At 45.3% G+C, this 12071-nt stretch overlaps 1 protein-coding gene across 2 annotated transcripts in view; it reads right to left on the reverse strand.

Moving 5' to 3' along the window:
- SIM1 (SIM bHLH transcription factor 1) overlaps nucleotides 1–11766 on the reverse strand; it is a 79892-nt gene extending 68126 nt beyond the window's left edge. For both annotated transcript variants that reach the window (XM_084776249.1, XM_084776250.1), the window contains exons 1-3: nucleotides 11491–11766; nucleotides 10410–11000; nucleotides 1825–1907 (exon numbers count right to left, since the gene is read on the reverse strand). In XM_084776249.1, the coding sequence (XP_084632375.1) occupies nucleotides 1825–1907; nucleotides 10410–10584 (258 nt within the window). In that variant the 5' untranslated portion in view covers nucleotides 10585–11000; nucleotides 11491–11766. The remainder of the gene's footprint in view (nucleotides 1–1824; nucleotides 1908–10409; nucleotides 11001–11490) is intronic.
- Nucleotides 11767–12071: the final 305 nt, after the last annotated feature.

Genomic DNA, 12071 nt, shown 5'->3' on the forward strand with positions numbered 1-12071 from the left:
TCTTGTGAGCCCATGTCACCTGTCCAATTGGAAACCAAGATGTTGTGTAAGCAGAAGTCAGGAAAGGGAGATAATACATTATTGTCTTAAATGTGTCTAGTTGGCAGTAGGAAACAAAAGTTGGGAGCCCCGGGAAGTGGTCTAGACTGGAGACCAGCTAGGGTCACAAGGACTAAACAGTTCAAGTGACAGGTGCTGGTTTCAATTCTGTGGGAAGCTTTGGAGCTGTGATCTCTCAGAAACACAGTTAAGAATTTGTCCAAAGGACATCAGAGCCAGTAGTGTAAAATTTTTAAGAAAGAGACAGGCAGAAGAGAAGATGAATTAAGGAAATTGTGTTATTGTAGGAACATGAAAGAGAAGAGTGTTGCCGTTAGTGTCACCGCCTTCTAGTCTTGGCCCAAATGACACTTTTTCAGCTGAGCCCTCTCTAATTGGGCCCATTTCAATTTTTAAAAAAGGCCTTCTCTTCCCTTTCCTATTTTTCGCTGCAACATCTGCACCCCCAGAAACTCCACAGCACCACTAAAAATGGAAATATCAAGAGGGCAGGGCTTTTTGTGTGGCATACAAGTAAGCTTCCTGTGTCTGTTCATTGAACCAGTTCAGGCAGAGCCTTGGAATGTGTGTGCCCCCTGTGTGCAGCCCAATGAGGGAAAAATCAGACTGTAGGAAAGTGGGCACCAGTGAAGAGGGGAGTGAAGAACCCCTGAATTTCAGGGTGTAACTGCCAGAAACTTAGTGAGGAGAGGAAAGAAACTGAGAAAGGTATAAAGGGCAAAAAACTGTTTAGGTGTTTTTTTCTGCTCATACTGCTAGGGAAAAAAATATAAATATACAGGAACAAGGAAAGACAGCATAGGAGACCCAGGTAATTCATCTAAGTTCAAATGTTTCAGTGAAGAGAAACATTCAGTGAAGAGAGCTATGGGCTTTTCTAGATAAATTCAAAATGGAGGCCAGATCAATGGGGAAACATTCACCCACTCTTTGTTCAGTAAAACTAAAATCTATTTGGCCTCTAGAAGGGAGAGGGAAAGGTAGCAATGGAAAGTGAAGGACCCAACCACGTGCTTCCTGCTGGCTCGGTCTGCTAAGCTCCTTAGTTCCCGGCTGCCACTCTAGAGGACCTCAGCCGACATGCATAATAATAGAGGATGTAGAGTGGGGGACTAATGTGACTCCTAAAAAAAATTGCCACTGGGAGTTTTATTATTTAAAATATTTGTTCTTCGACTTAAGCGGCCAATGGGCAGTTAAAAAAAAAATCCTGTGCACTGCAAATAACGAAGTAATGGCCACCTCAAATTGTTTAAACTCATTACTGGGGATGCATATGTGTGTTCTTGGATTTGTACAGGGCTTGGACTAGCCTAAAGTGAGGAGCACTGGCAAAAGAACGAAGCTTGGGAAATACCGGGAAGAGAGAAAATGAGTTGCAGACGCAGCTGAATCCGGAATGCGCCGGCTTAAAGCACCGAGGGCATTTACTGCAGATTCCGGTTTTTTCCTTTGCAAATTCATCATTTCAGATGCTTCTTAAGCCCGGCCTCCCAGGCCTGGTGCCGCACATTTCAGTTTTCTTAGCCAAAAAGGGACAAACGGAACTCCCTCTCCTGGACAGAGTCCTGATGGGGCCTTGGCAGGCAGATTTGCAAACTCAAAGTCTTGGTTTGCTTCCCTTTCTGCTTATTGAGGCAGGCACCACTGACCCACTCACGTTGAGAGCTCATATTTAAGGGGAGCTATTGGAAACCCGCCCTCCGCCCGAAGAAAACAAAGGCCCGGATGGTGGCCCAGCGGCCAGGAGTCCTGGTTCTGTACCTGGAGTAAATGAGAGCCTAGTTCGCGACCAACGTTGTCCAAGGGGCTGGTTCGACTGGTGTGGCCCCATGCCTCGCCAAGCCCTGTGGAGACACACAACCTTTAGCGAGAGAACTCAAGCCCTGTAGGTAGTTGGGGCTAGAGGATGGTTACAGCTTGTATGTCTCTCAGAGCCTCGCCCCTTTCCGGATCATATCTGCCGGGGTTGGGAACTGGATAGGTTTCCAGCAAGAGTTCTAGTGGCTCACGCCCTGGACAATCCCAGTACTAACTTTAGAGTGGATTCCTGTTCTGTTTGGGGGAAGAGGGATTTCTCAACCCACGTTTTCATCCCGCCCTTCTAAGAAGCCCGAAAAAGTCCTCACGCTTTGTCAACTGAAACCCAAAGAAACAAGAGGCCACGGGCCACAAAAGTTCAGTCCCTGGAGGCCTTTCTGGTTGGCTGCCAGTCTTTCTAGGTACCGGTTTCCCTCAGCCTGACCTGAATATCCTTGGAGAAAACCCTGTTTGTGGTTAACATTCAGCTTCCCTTACTCTATCATGCCTAGGCAATTCTACGGTCCGCCCGCCCCCCCTCCCCCCCCCCCGCGCCCCACATGCCTTGCGTTATCCTCTGCACCCTAGCCCCCTCCCAAAAGAACATCAAGGACTTTTCTGGAGTTGGTTATTTTGAGGTTCCAGCCATTCGGCACTATTTTTGCACTGTTCTGGAACTGGAGAAGCCTATTTCTACTTCTCTAGTACAGACACAGACAGAGTGTTCCTCCCCTTTGTGCTAGCATGTTAACCTTTCAAACCTTTGGCACAAACATTTTCTAGTAATGCCTCAAGAAATGTTTATTTAAGACTCTCCATATATTAGTATAAAGTATTGTCTACTACCCATATCAAGAAAAAAGTAAAAATAACAAAAAAGTGCATAGGCATATTCAATTATTTATGGGTATCTTTTAACTGTCGCTAGTAAAATTACTTCAATAGTTAAATCCTTGAGTTTTAAATCACGACCAAGACCAAGTTTTTAAAGGTGATTTAATTTGTTAGGAACAAATACTCTGAAATATATACTGTAATAAACATGCTCGAATTGTAATTTGAAAAGGGAAGAATTTTTCACAATAAAACATTCGGTTAGAATTCTTGTTTTGTTTTGTTTTGTTTTGTTTTGTTTTTAAGGTGTTAGCTTGGACCTGTTTCCTAAGCAAGTGATAAAAACCGTGACAAGGAGTAAGTGCCCCTTATGCTCAAATGGGGTCTTTCTGGGTGTTTGCACACCTAAATAAATCTAACGATTTCCTTACTGCTCTGCAAATACTGCAGCTCCACTCCTGTGACTGCCTCCCTCCCTTGGTAGCGCTGTAGGATCCTGCTGACGCCCCAGCACGCCCAGCTCTCCTCCCAGAGTGACTCCGTGATTCTAGCCCCAGTAAGCCTCCTGAACTAGTACAAAGAGCCAGTACACACCCCTTCTGGTTGCCGCCTCCCTCCTTCCCCTCCCAACTCATCCTCCTGAATTTCTTCCCCAATCCAGAAGAGGCAACTGGAGTTGGCCACACTAAGGAAAAGAGGAAGGACCTTGCTCAGAGTGCCGAGGACTTGGTTGGCTTCGACCATGGGGCCCCGCAGAGCCCAGAAAACCAGAAGCTTCGTGGGATCAGAGGGCAGAATATTCCCGCTGGTCCTCCAGTGAGCTGAGGCTGCGGTTGTCTGGGACTAGTCCTCGTAGCCCCGCAAGCTAGCGAAACCTGCGTTTTAGGCAAACAAATGTCTTTAATAGAAAATTTTGAGGGTCGCCTGGAACCGCCTCCGTACTCTAAAGACCTGAAAAAAATCACCGGGTGGGGTCATGGGGTTGGCGGGGGCGTGTAAAAAGATCCTGCCTAAGAACTCTGGACGCCAGTTTTGCTTTGTAGGGTTGTGCCCTCATTAACATGCGCCTACAAAGGAAAATAAGACTTGCCCACAGGTTAATAAGCAGCCCTAGCGGGTGCGGGTGAGAACTAACAGGAGAGTCCCTCTCCCTGCTCTGCACCCCCCTCACACCTGGGAGGAAACTTGTTTTCACAGAAGCTGCGTTCCCTTTTTGTCCGCAGAGGAAACCTGTCACACGGTTGAAGCTGGGTTAATGTTTTATGAGGAACTGACCGCCCTGCTTTACTCGTAGATCTCAACAAGGAAGAAGTTCTCCCTCCAAAGTGTGGAGGATACCTTCCCAACCAGATCAAGGTTCCAGTTCCCTCCAAGTCTTAAAGTGCTGCTGTGGGCCCTCTCGCCTCTTTCGGTGAAACGCCCTGGCACCCAGTTTCAGTTGGCAAAGGGGCAACTGAGATTTCGTTTCTGCACTTGACCTACCGCAGAAAATTCGCAAATCCTTTGATTGTCTGTTTAAAATGAGGAGGAACCAGCTCCCTTTGCGGCGGGATTACAGTGAGAACAAGATCTAAAGATTCCCTTGTAACTCCGCGAGGCAGAGGGACCGGGGTTTTGCAAAGGAGAAAAAGGCTCTCTGTGAGGGAGGCGATAACTAAATCAGGTTTCAGACAAAAGGATTTTCCCCAGCTAAAGTGGCTGAAGACAAAGGAAAACATAATCTATTTTGGAAGATTTCCAAGATATGCCACATTAACCTCAGCAGATAAATTTTTCTTCTCTCAGGCCCCTCACTTCCCTTAAAGTCTGGTTTATCATATTTACATAAGTAGTATTAGAAGGGATGTATCTATTATGAATCTAAAGGGCTAGCTCACATTTCATGTGAAAACTCAAGCAAGTTTCACTGTTGCTTTACTCTTGGTGTACGGTTGAGACATTTCCATTTAAATACCCCCTGACCCAAGGATTACCTCAATGGACTGACTGCGCGGGTTTTGTAATTTCCTGAAAATGAGATTTCGATTTATAAAACAAGAAACCAATTAGTAACCAAATGAGCCGAAGTAGATCCACTAAAATTGACCTAATCCCACAGGCACCATTTAGGCCGGTTCTTGGTGAATGAATGATGAGCCTCAGTCTAGCGCGCGCTCAACGCATCATCCAGCTGTGTTATTGCAAGCAGCAAAAATAAATTGATCGGGCTTTCTCTTCGAATGGATTTCATGCCCTTCACAAAATACAGATTACAGGCTAGGCTCCATCGCCTCCTTTACTGGCCAGAAAGAGAAGAGCTTGTTGTAGTGGCCCCTTCTTTCTTTACTCCCTTATCAGCAAGGCATCTCCATTTAAAAAAAAAAAGTGTCCCCTGAGGCAATGGGGAGAGCTCCTGTGACCCGTCTACAACCAGGGATAGAAATGAGACAAGCTCTGTCACATTTCTCCTAACTTCAGGTCCCCAGAGGCAAGTAGCTGCTACTTGGGCAGAGGGTGTGAAAAAGAAAGCTCCAACTCCCAAGTATGTGCGCCCTGGCTGAAAGCCCCAGAGTTCCCGGGGTTTAGCAGCAAGCGTCCTCCCGCTTCTAGCTTGCGGGGTCGGCAGCGAAGCTCTCTGGGGAACAGAGGGACCCGGGATGGGTGCTCTAGACAGGGCCAACCCCTAGTGCAGCCCCAGGACAGAACACTTCGTCCAACACCGAGGCGCGCCAGTGTCTCTGCTAGCACTAGGAACTGTACTGGACACTGAGCGAAAGGGTGCTTTAGGAAGTTCAGGCGACCCACCTCCACAAGGCCTGTCTGGTAACGCTGCGTGGAGCCGTGGCGCATGCCCTGCTCTTGGCTGCCCTCCTGTCCCGGGCCACAGCAGGCCTCGGGTTTCCTGTGCTTCATCCTTACCCTGAAGTTCACCGTTCCGGTTGGGGAACAGAGGCTGCTAAACAGGCTGTGTAACCCGGCAGCACACGCTGCCTGATATCGAACACCACAAGAAACTTGGGACTGCTGGGTTTCCCCCCAGCTCTAGTTTAAAACTAGAGACGAGTGTCCTGCGCGGAGGCTGAAGGTGTGCGCAAGGGGCCGTGCTCGGCAATGCCCCCTCCCTAGAAGCCCTCGCCTTCAAAACAGAGCAGTCGGGCACCTGAAGACCTACGGATCCCGCCCTCCCGCGAATAAGGGACGAATCTCTTCTAAGCTTCTAAGTACCGCCTGGGCTGGAATCAGCGGCTATGCATCGCTAAGAGTGTGTCACACTATGGTGTCAGACAAAATCTGTCTGTTAGGTAGGGGCAGAGACGTCCCCAATTCCCCATGAACCCAAGGTTTGGAAACTGTGCCAAAACTTCCAAAAGAGACGATACAAAAGGGGGACGCTACATATCTTTCGTAGTGGGCTACGAACTTTCCGCGGTGGAAAAGGTGTACTAGGGTCACAGATAGAAAGCGACCCTGGGGTCTGAACCGAGCCACCAGAGTGTCAGATCTGCCTGCCTGTCAATCCTGAGGGGGGTCGGGGTGAGAAGTTTACCTGTTTCGTTAGGAACTTCGGAATAGCCAAACTGATCCTAAACAACTGTGGCCCAAGATACTGGCAAGAAATGACCCACCCAAATAATTGATATCGTTACTGCTGTTCTCCTTTTCTTGAGAAATACGTGGACTGATAAGGGAATACCGCAAGAATCCAGGAGTCCTCGCTTGGAGCTTGCATCTGACTATAAAAATTCAAAGCTAATAAGATTTCCCTCGAAATGAAAAACAAGCCCCTAAAACCAAGACCTATCCTTAAATATAAGTTTTAGCCTTAGAAAGATGATTGTGCCCGTCTTGAAGCATCCCACCATAGTGTATGATATTATGTTTGTTGATTAGCAATACATAAGTTTTCTCTAAAAATTATTTTCCATTGATCGAATCTACAAGTTCTAGTCATAAATTTGCCTTATACACGGTTTGATTCTGCACCAACTTAAAACGAACATCAAAACTGGAGCTAAGCAGAGAAAACCAGACTTGAGCATAAACTGTGCTTAAAGGAGGCTTTAAATGAGAAAAACTTGTGTGAGAAAATAAACATGGAAACCCAATGCTCACACATTTCTCTGAGCGGCAAGAAAAACAGCCTTAAATCACACATCCACGTGGGAAGTGGGCCTTTTTTATTCTTTAGATATTTTTTACTCAAAAATTACAATGATTAAGGATTTCAGGTTTTGGGTGACTGTTGGAGGTTTGGGGAATTTTGTTTATATACATGTTCTAATTTCAACTCTGTGGTTATTTTATTTTTTCATAGATAATGAAGTGCGGATATTAGTAAAGCTACAAACAATTAAGGATTTGAAACCATATCTGATCTTTCAGCTTATTCTGCATGACACTATGCTCCTGGCCAAAATTACAATAGACCTAAATAACAAATATGTACTTCTTTGAAAGTTGCATTGTCCTGTTTTGCATATAAAGTCCTATTTTTGTTTTTGTTGTTGTTGTTTTAATACCTTAATACTGTCTTTCTGGCTTTGATAATAACACAAACTTATACATTTTTACATTCTTAAATGTGTCCATTTCAACACTATTTTAGAATGATTAGTTAGAAGACTTGTACTTTCAATGATCTCATAGTACTCTGCCTTGATTTCCCCTCTTCCCTAATGCTTGTTCCTTCCCCTTCCTTATCTTCCTTCACTTTTCTCTTCACCTCATCTGCTGCTTTGGGCCTCCACCTCTTAAAACAGTGTTTACAGGTGTTCACAACCACACCCAGTTTTATACTAAATTCATAGTTATTCCAAATACCTGCATCCCTGTCTCATTCTTCCTCTTTTTCTTTTTCCTCCCTTATTTGTCACTCAACTTTTCAGTAGTATCTACTCTGAATAAACAAGCTAATACTAAAACAAGGACCCAGACAACAGGTACTACAATGATAAGGGGGGAATGTACAAAGAATGATCTATTTTCTGTATCCTCTCAGTCCCTCCCCTTAACCCCAGAAGAGTGGGAAGAATTTATTTGTTTGTTCACTTACCGTAGAACCTTTGGGCACTACAAAGAAGCATAGATAAAATGTATGGACAAAAACAAGTTTTTATGCCTATAGCCATGCCATCATATTCTTAATCATTTGAGATTAGACAGCTTATAAAAATCCATGTTAAATGTGATAGGATATTTAACCATGATAAAATAGCTACACTTATTTTTAAAAATAAATCTTTATTGTGGTAGGAAGGCTTCAAGATGTATAAAGTAACTTCAAATTCTATTTAGCACCACTAAAAAGATTACAGCGATATAAAGTGTTCAGTTTCTCGCAGGTTAAGTCGAACCCTAAGTAAAAGCTAACCCCAAATTTGGCACCACCTGCAGGTAGTACCTGGTTTTGCGATTATTCTCTGTGTTGCTTCTTTGAAAACCACTGAGTTTTAAAACTTCCCGGTTTTCGTTTGTTTGTTTGTTTGTTTGTTTGTTTGTTTTCTTAAAAATCTTAAAGGGCTGTGTTTCTATTTGGTGTTTTTGTTTGTTTGTTTGTGTTTTGAAGCTCAAACATTCTCAAAATTGAAACCTCATCCCTAGGTGCCAGCTGTTATGCGGATCCTGTCTAACTCATCGGTTGGATGTTCGGGTGAGTTATGAACTCCACAGAAGCTGGAGAAATAAATGATGTGCTCAGAGTTCACACATCGTCCATCCCCTCCTCCTCATAAACTCACACACTCAGCCTTAGAAGAGAGGAGAGGTGGGAGGGGCCAGGATTTGGGAAGAGGAGGCTGTAAAAGTAGCCAAAGGGGATGGCCTGGCCACCAAGAGTACCCTGTGCTTTATTTAAGATAATGAGAATTTACTTTGGGTCCTTCTATTTCTTCTATCTCTATAACTCAATTTTTAATTTTTAAGAATTAGCACTTTCAGAAGAAATCTTCATGTTTTAAAATACAAAACTAAAACAAAAATATCCTACCCGACTCTCCAAACCTCCCCGGGTCTGCACTTAGCAGACTAGGGGATCTGGCCTGTCGTTTCCCGGGCTCTGCTGAGTGACTGCTGGGGAAGCAGGCCCTCTTTTCTTCTCCTGCGGTTATTCGCTGCCCCACTAGCAGCACCATATGCTGCTTCTGATCAAACAGTGAGCAACATCAGCACCAATAATTGAGGAGACCCACTAGAAATCACGCAGAAAGGGAGCCCACTGAGACTGCAGTAGCTGACAAATCACTGCTAATAATCCTGTTAGGAACAGCTCAGCCAGAGGAGTTCAAAATAGCTTTATTTTTATAAAGTAGGCGCTGACAGTATAAAAGACAGATAGATCTCTTTTTTAAGCAGAAGGCAGTGTGGCATAATGGTGATTTTCCCATCGGCAATTATCAGCACAGCTTGGATGTGAAGTGTGAGTTTTAGTTCCTAGTCTTTTCTGTTTTCTTCTTTAAAAACAAAAACTTTTAAAAAGATATTTTTTTAAACTGTAATTTCTCTCTGTCTTGCATTTCAGGGTGAAAAGAGATGTTCAAGGAACTAACTATATAATACCATTGATGGGTTTGAGGGTAGAAATAAACTATTTAGAAGGTTTTTATGGTGGCCCTGACTAGTTTGAAGCACTTTTTCAAGCTTTTAAACAAGATCAACTGAAGTGAAACCTCATCCCTAGTAATAACTGTACCCCTCATCAAAAATAACAACCCTCAAACACCCCAAACCAACAACAGGTCAAAAAGAAGTTCTCATTTGTAAATAAACACGCTTCTTTCTCTAGAAGTTTTGTTTGTCTAGTAATCACTCTTTTACATTCTCAAAACTTCCTCCCCTAACAAAATATTTTTCTATTCTGTTTGTTATTTGGCTGTGAGTTAGAATGAGCAAATGGAAGATCAAAGTGTCTCTTGCCTGGTGAGTATTAACTTTTCCTAGTAAGTAGAAATGAAATCACAGATGACCATGCTCTGTGAAGGCTGGCTCTGCTTCTCACAGTGGATCTTGGTCACTGAAATTCCAATTTTAAATCATATCTGCTGTTCAGTTATTCCAACTTCTAGGCCCTATGAAAGTTTGTCTGCATTTATCAGCTGGTGAAACATTTCTGCCTGTTCTACTTTCCTCAAGTCTTGAGTGTTTTGAGTTGCTTTTTACAGATAACAAGAAAGCCAGAAATAAAATTCACCAAGCCCCAGTTTAGGACTCTTTGAACATCTTAAAAACTCAGAACCAATTTGCTGTAAACAGCCCAGAAACTGATGGAGTCAGGACATATTGTTCCTGCATACACCAGCTCTTCTTGCAGAATTGTGGTCCTTTTGAGAATTTATTATCTGTCTTACCTAGCTCCATGTATATAGGTCTAATCTTTATCTGACAAAAGTAAGAAATTGGGCAATACTCTTGCTTTCTACTGGATATATTTCTGACAAGAGGAATAAAAAGAAAAGTCATGTTTGATTAGCAGTACTTTCAACTGAGCCAAGTATTGAGAAAAGCACTATCAGTCTTCTTCCCAACCAAACATATCAGATGGGCTGGAAAGAAAAGTATGGGGAGGTAGAAAGAGAGTAGAAAAGCCAGGGCAAGCAAGCAGGACAAGCCGTCCAGCGCTGACGGTCAAATGGTTTGGTTAAATTTCCATTTTCAGAGAATATAACCTGTGATGGCAAACATTAATACATTTCTCTGCTGCCTAGGGAAAGTTACCATTCAATCTAGGCACAGGCGCTTACCTTCTGGAAAGACCACTCTCATTTTGAGATAGCTGGTCGTGAGTCTGATGATGGATGCTTTGTCCAGCTGCGAGGTGATGGCTGAGGGTAAGGGCAGTAATTTTGCCAGTTCATAAAATTCACTGTTTTCTTTCTCTCTCCTCGTCCGGGCAGCATTTTTAGACTTTTCTTTCATCGTGTCTCGGGCTCCCTTTCTTCTTACAACGTAAACTCCACAGAATCATTCAAAACCAAAAGTTAACTTTCAATTAGAGAGCACACTCGTTAGAAACATAACTTTAAACGAAGAGGCTGAAGTCTGCTCCAGGGAGAACGGGATGATGGTAGAAACAAACAGCTCAGCAAGCAAAATATTTTCTTGAAAACGTGAGGTTTAAGTATAAAAGAAAGTTGCTGGTTCACGGCAAAGCCGGGCAATCCTTTGGGGTTCTAAGAATAAAATACTGGCCAGCGTTTTCATCTGTTCAGCGGTGAGAACCCGGGTCCTTGTAAAACAGACATAATAATACCCGAAGCTTTTTTTTTCCCGGCTCCCTCTGTTTCCGACCGGTTTTGTGAAGAGCAGGGATCAGTGGTAACTTCTTTCGATCACTACGAAGACAAGAACACCAGAGACTGAAAGATTTGCGGCTTAACTAGACTCACACCCACTGCAATTCCGCAAAACGACTCCAAAGGGCCTGTGCGACCATACTTGCTCGTCGCCACCCGGAGTATTTAAGATTTGGTGAAGTCGGGCTGGAGTCCGGGCTAGGATGCCGCTTCCCGGGCCCGGGAGGTTAACACCGACGGCTAAACGCGCCTCTCCTAAGCGCCCAACCTTGTGCGCCAAGCCAGGCTTTCGGGCCGCGGAACCGGGATTTGGCCTGTTGGAGTTCCTCCACCGCCTCCCAGTCTAGCTGCCTCTCCTCCTTGGAGCTCATATCTGAGGGGTTCCTCAAGAAGCGCGGCTTACGCCTCAAGCCCCCGGGGACTCCAACAGTCGCCCGCGTCGCACCTTAGAGCAGGGTTAACAGGTGGCATGCTCTACAGCCCCTGACAGGCATCGCCTGACGCTCTTGGCTCCTCTGGCTTTACCTACCTTACGCTCGGGAGGCTGCTGAGGCTCCCACCCCCTAACTGCGCTCAAACCTACGCGCAAGCCGAGCCCCCGCGCCAGCCTCCCTGCTGTCACCCGCAGCGTGCTGAAGACCCTGGGAAGACTTCCCTGGGCAGGAATAGGGGAGGGATAGGTAGGTATCAGCAGGAGGAAGACACAGGTTCGGGGCAGACGAGGTGTTTTCCGAGTCCGAGTCCTCCGTGGTGATTAGGAGCTCGTACTGTTCCTAATTGGGAGCCAAAAGCGGCCCCCTGTAACTTCTTTATAGCTTACCCGGTTTAGCTTCAACTTCGCTCCCAGGCTCCCTTTCTCCCGCCCTTCTCCAATGCCACTCACAGCCTTCCTTCTTTCTATTGGCAAGACGTACTTCAAGGCTTGATGCTTATTGGCCAATCGGGTTGAGTGGCACTGATGCTCCCCTCTCTTTTTTCCCCACCCCCCAAACAAGCGCCTGGGCCCGGGTCCTAAGACGCGCTTAGCGGCTCCGTTCCTAATGAGCCCTGGGCACCGGGTCGCCGCTGCCCCGCTGCCGCCGTCGCTCCTGACCCCGAGGCCTTCTGTGT

The sequence above is a fragment of the Acomys minous genome, assembly GCF_964271855.1.
Source record: "Acomys minous genome assembly, chromosome: 3".
NCBI classification, from domain to species: domain Eukaryota; kingdom Metazoa; phylum Chordata; class Mammalia; order Rodentia; family Muridae; genus Acomys; species Acomys minous.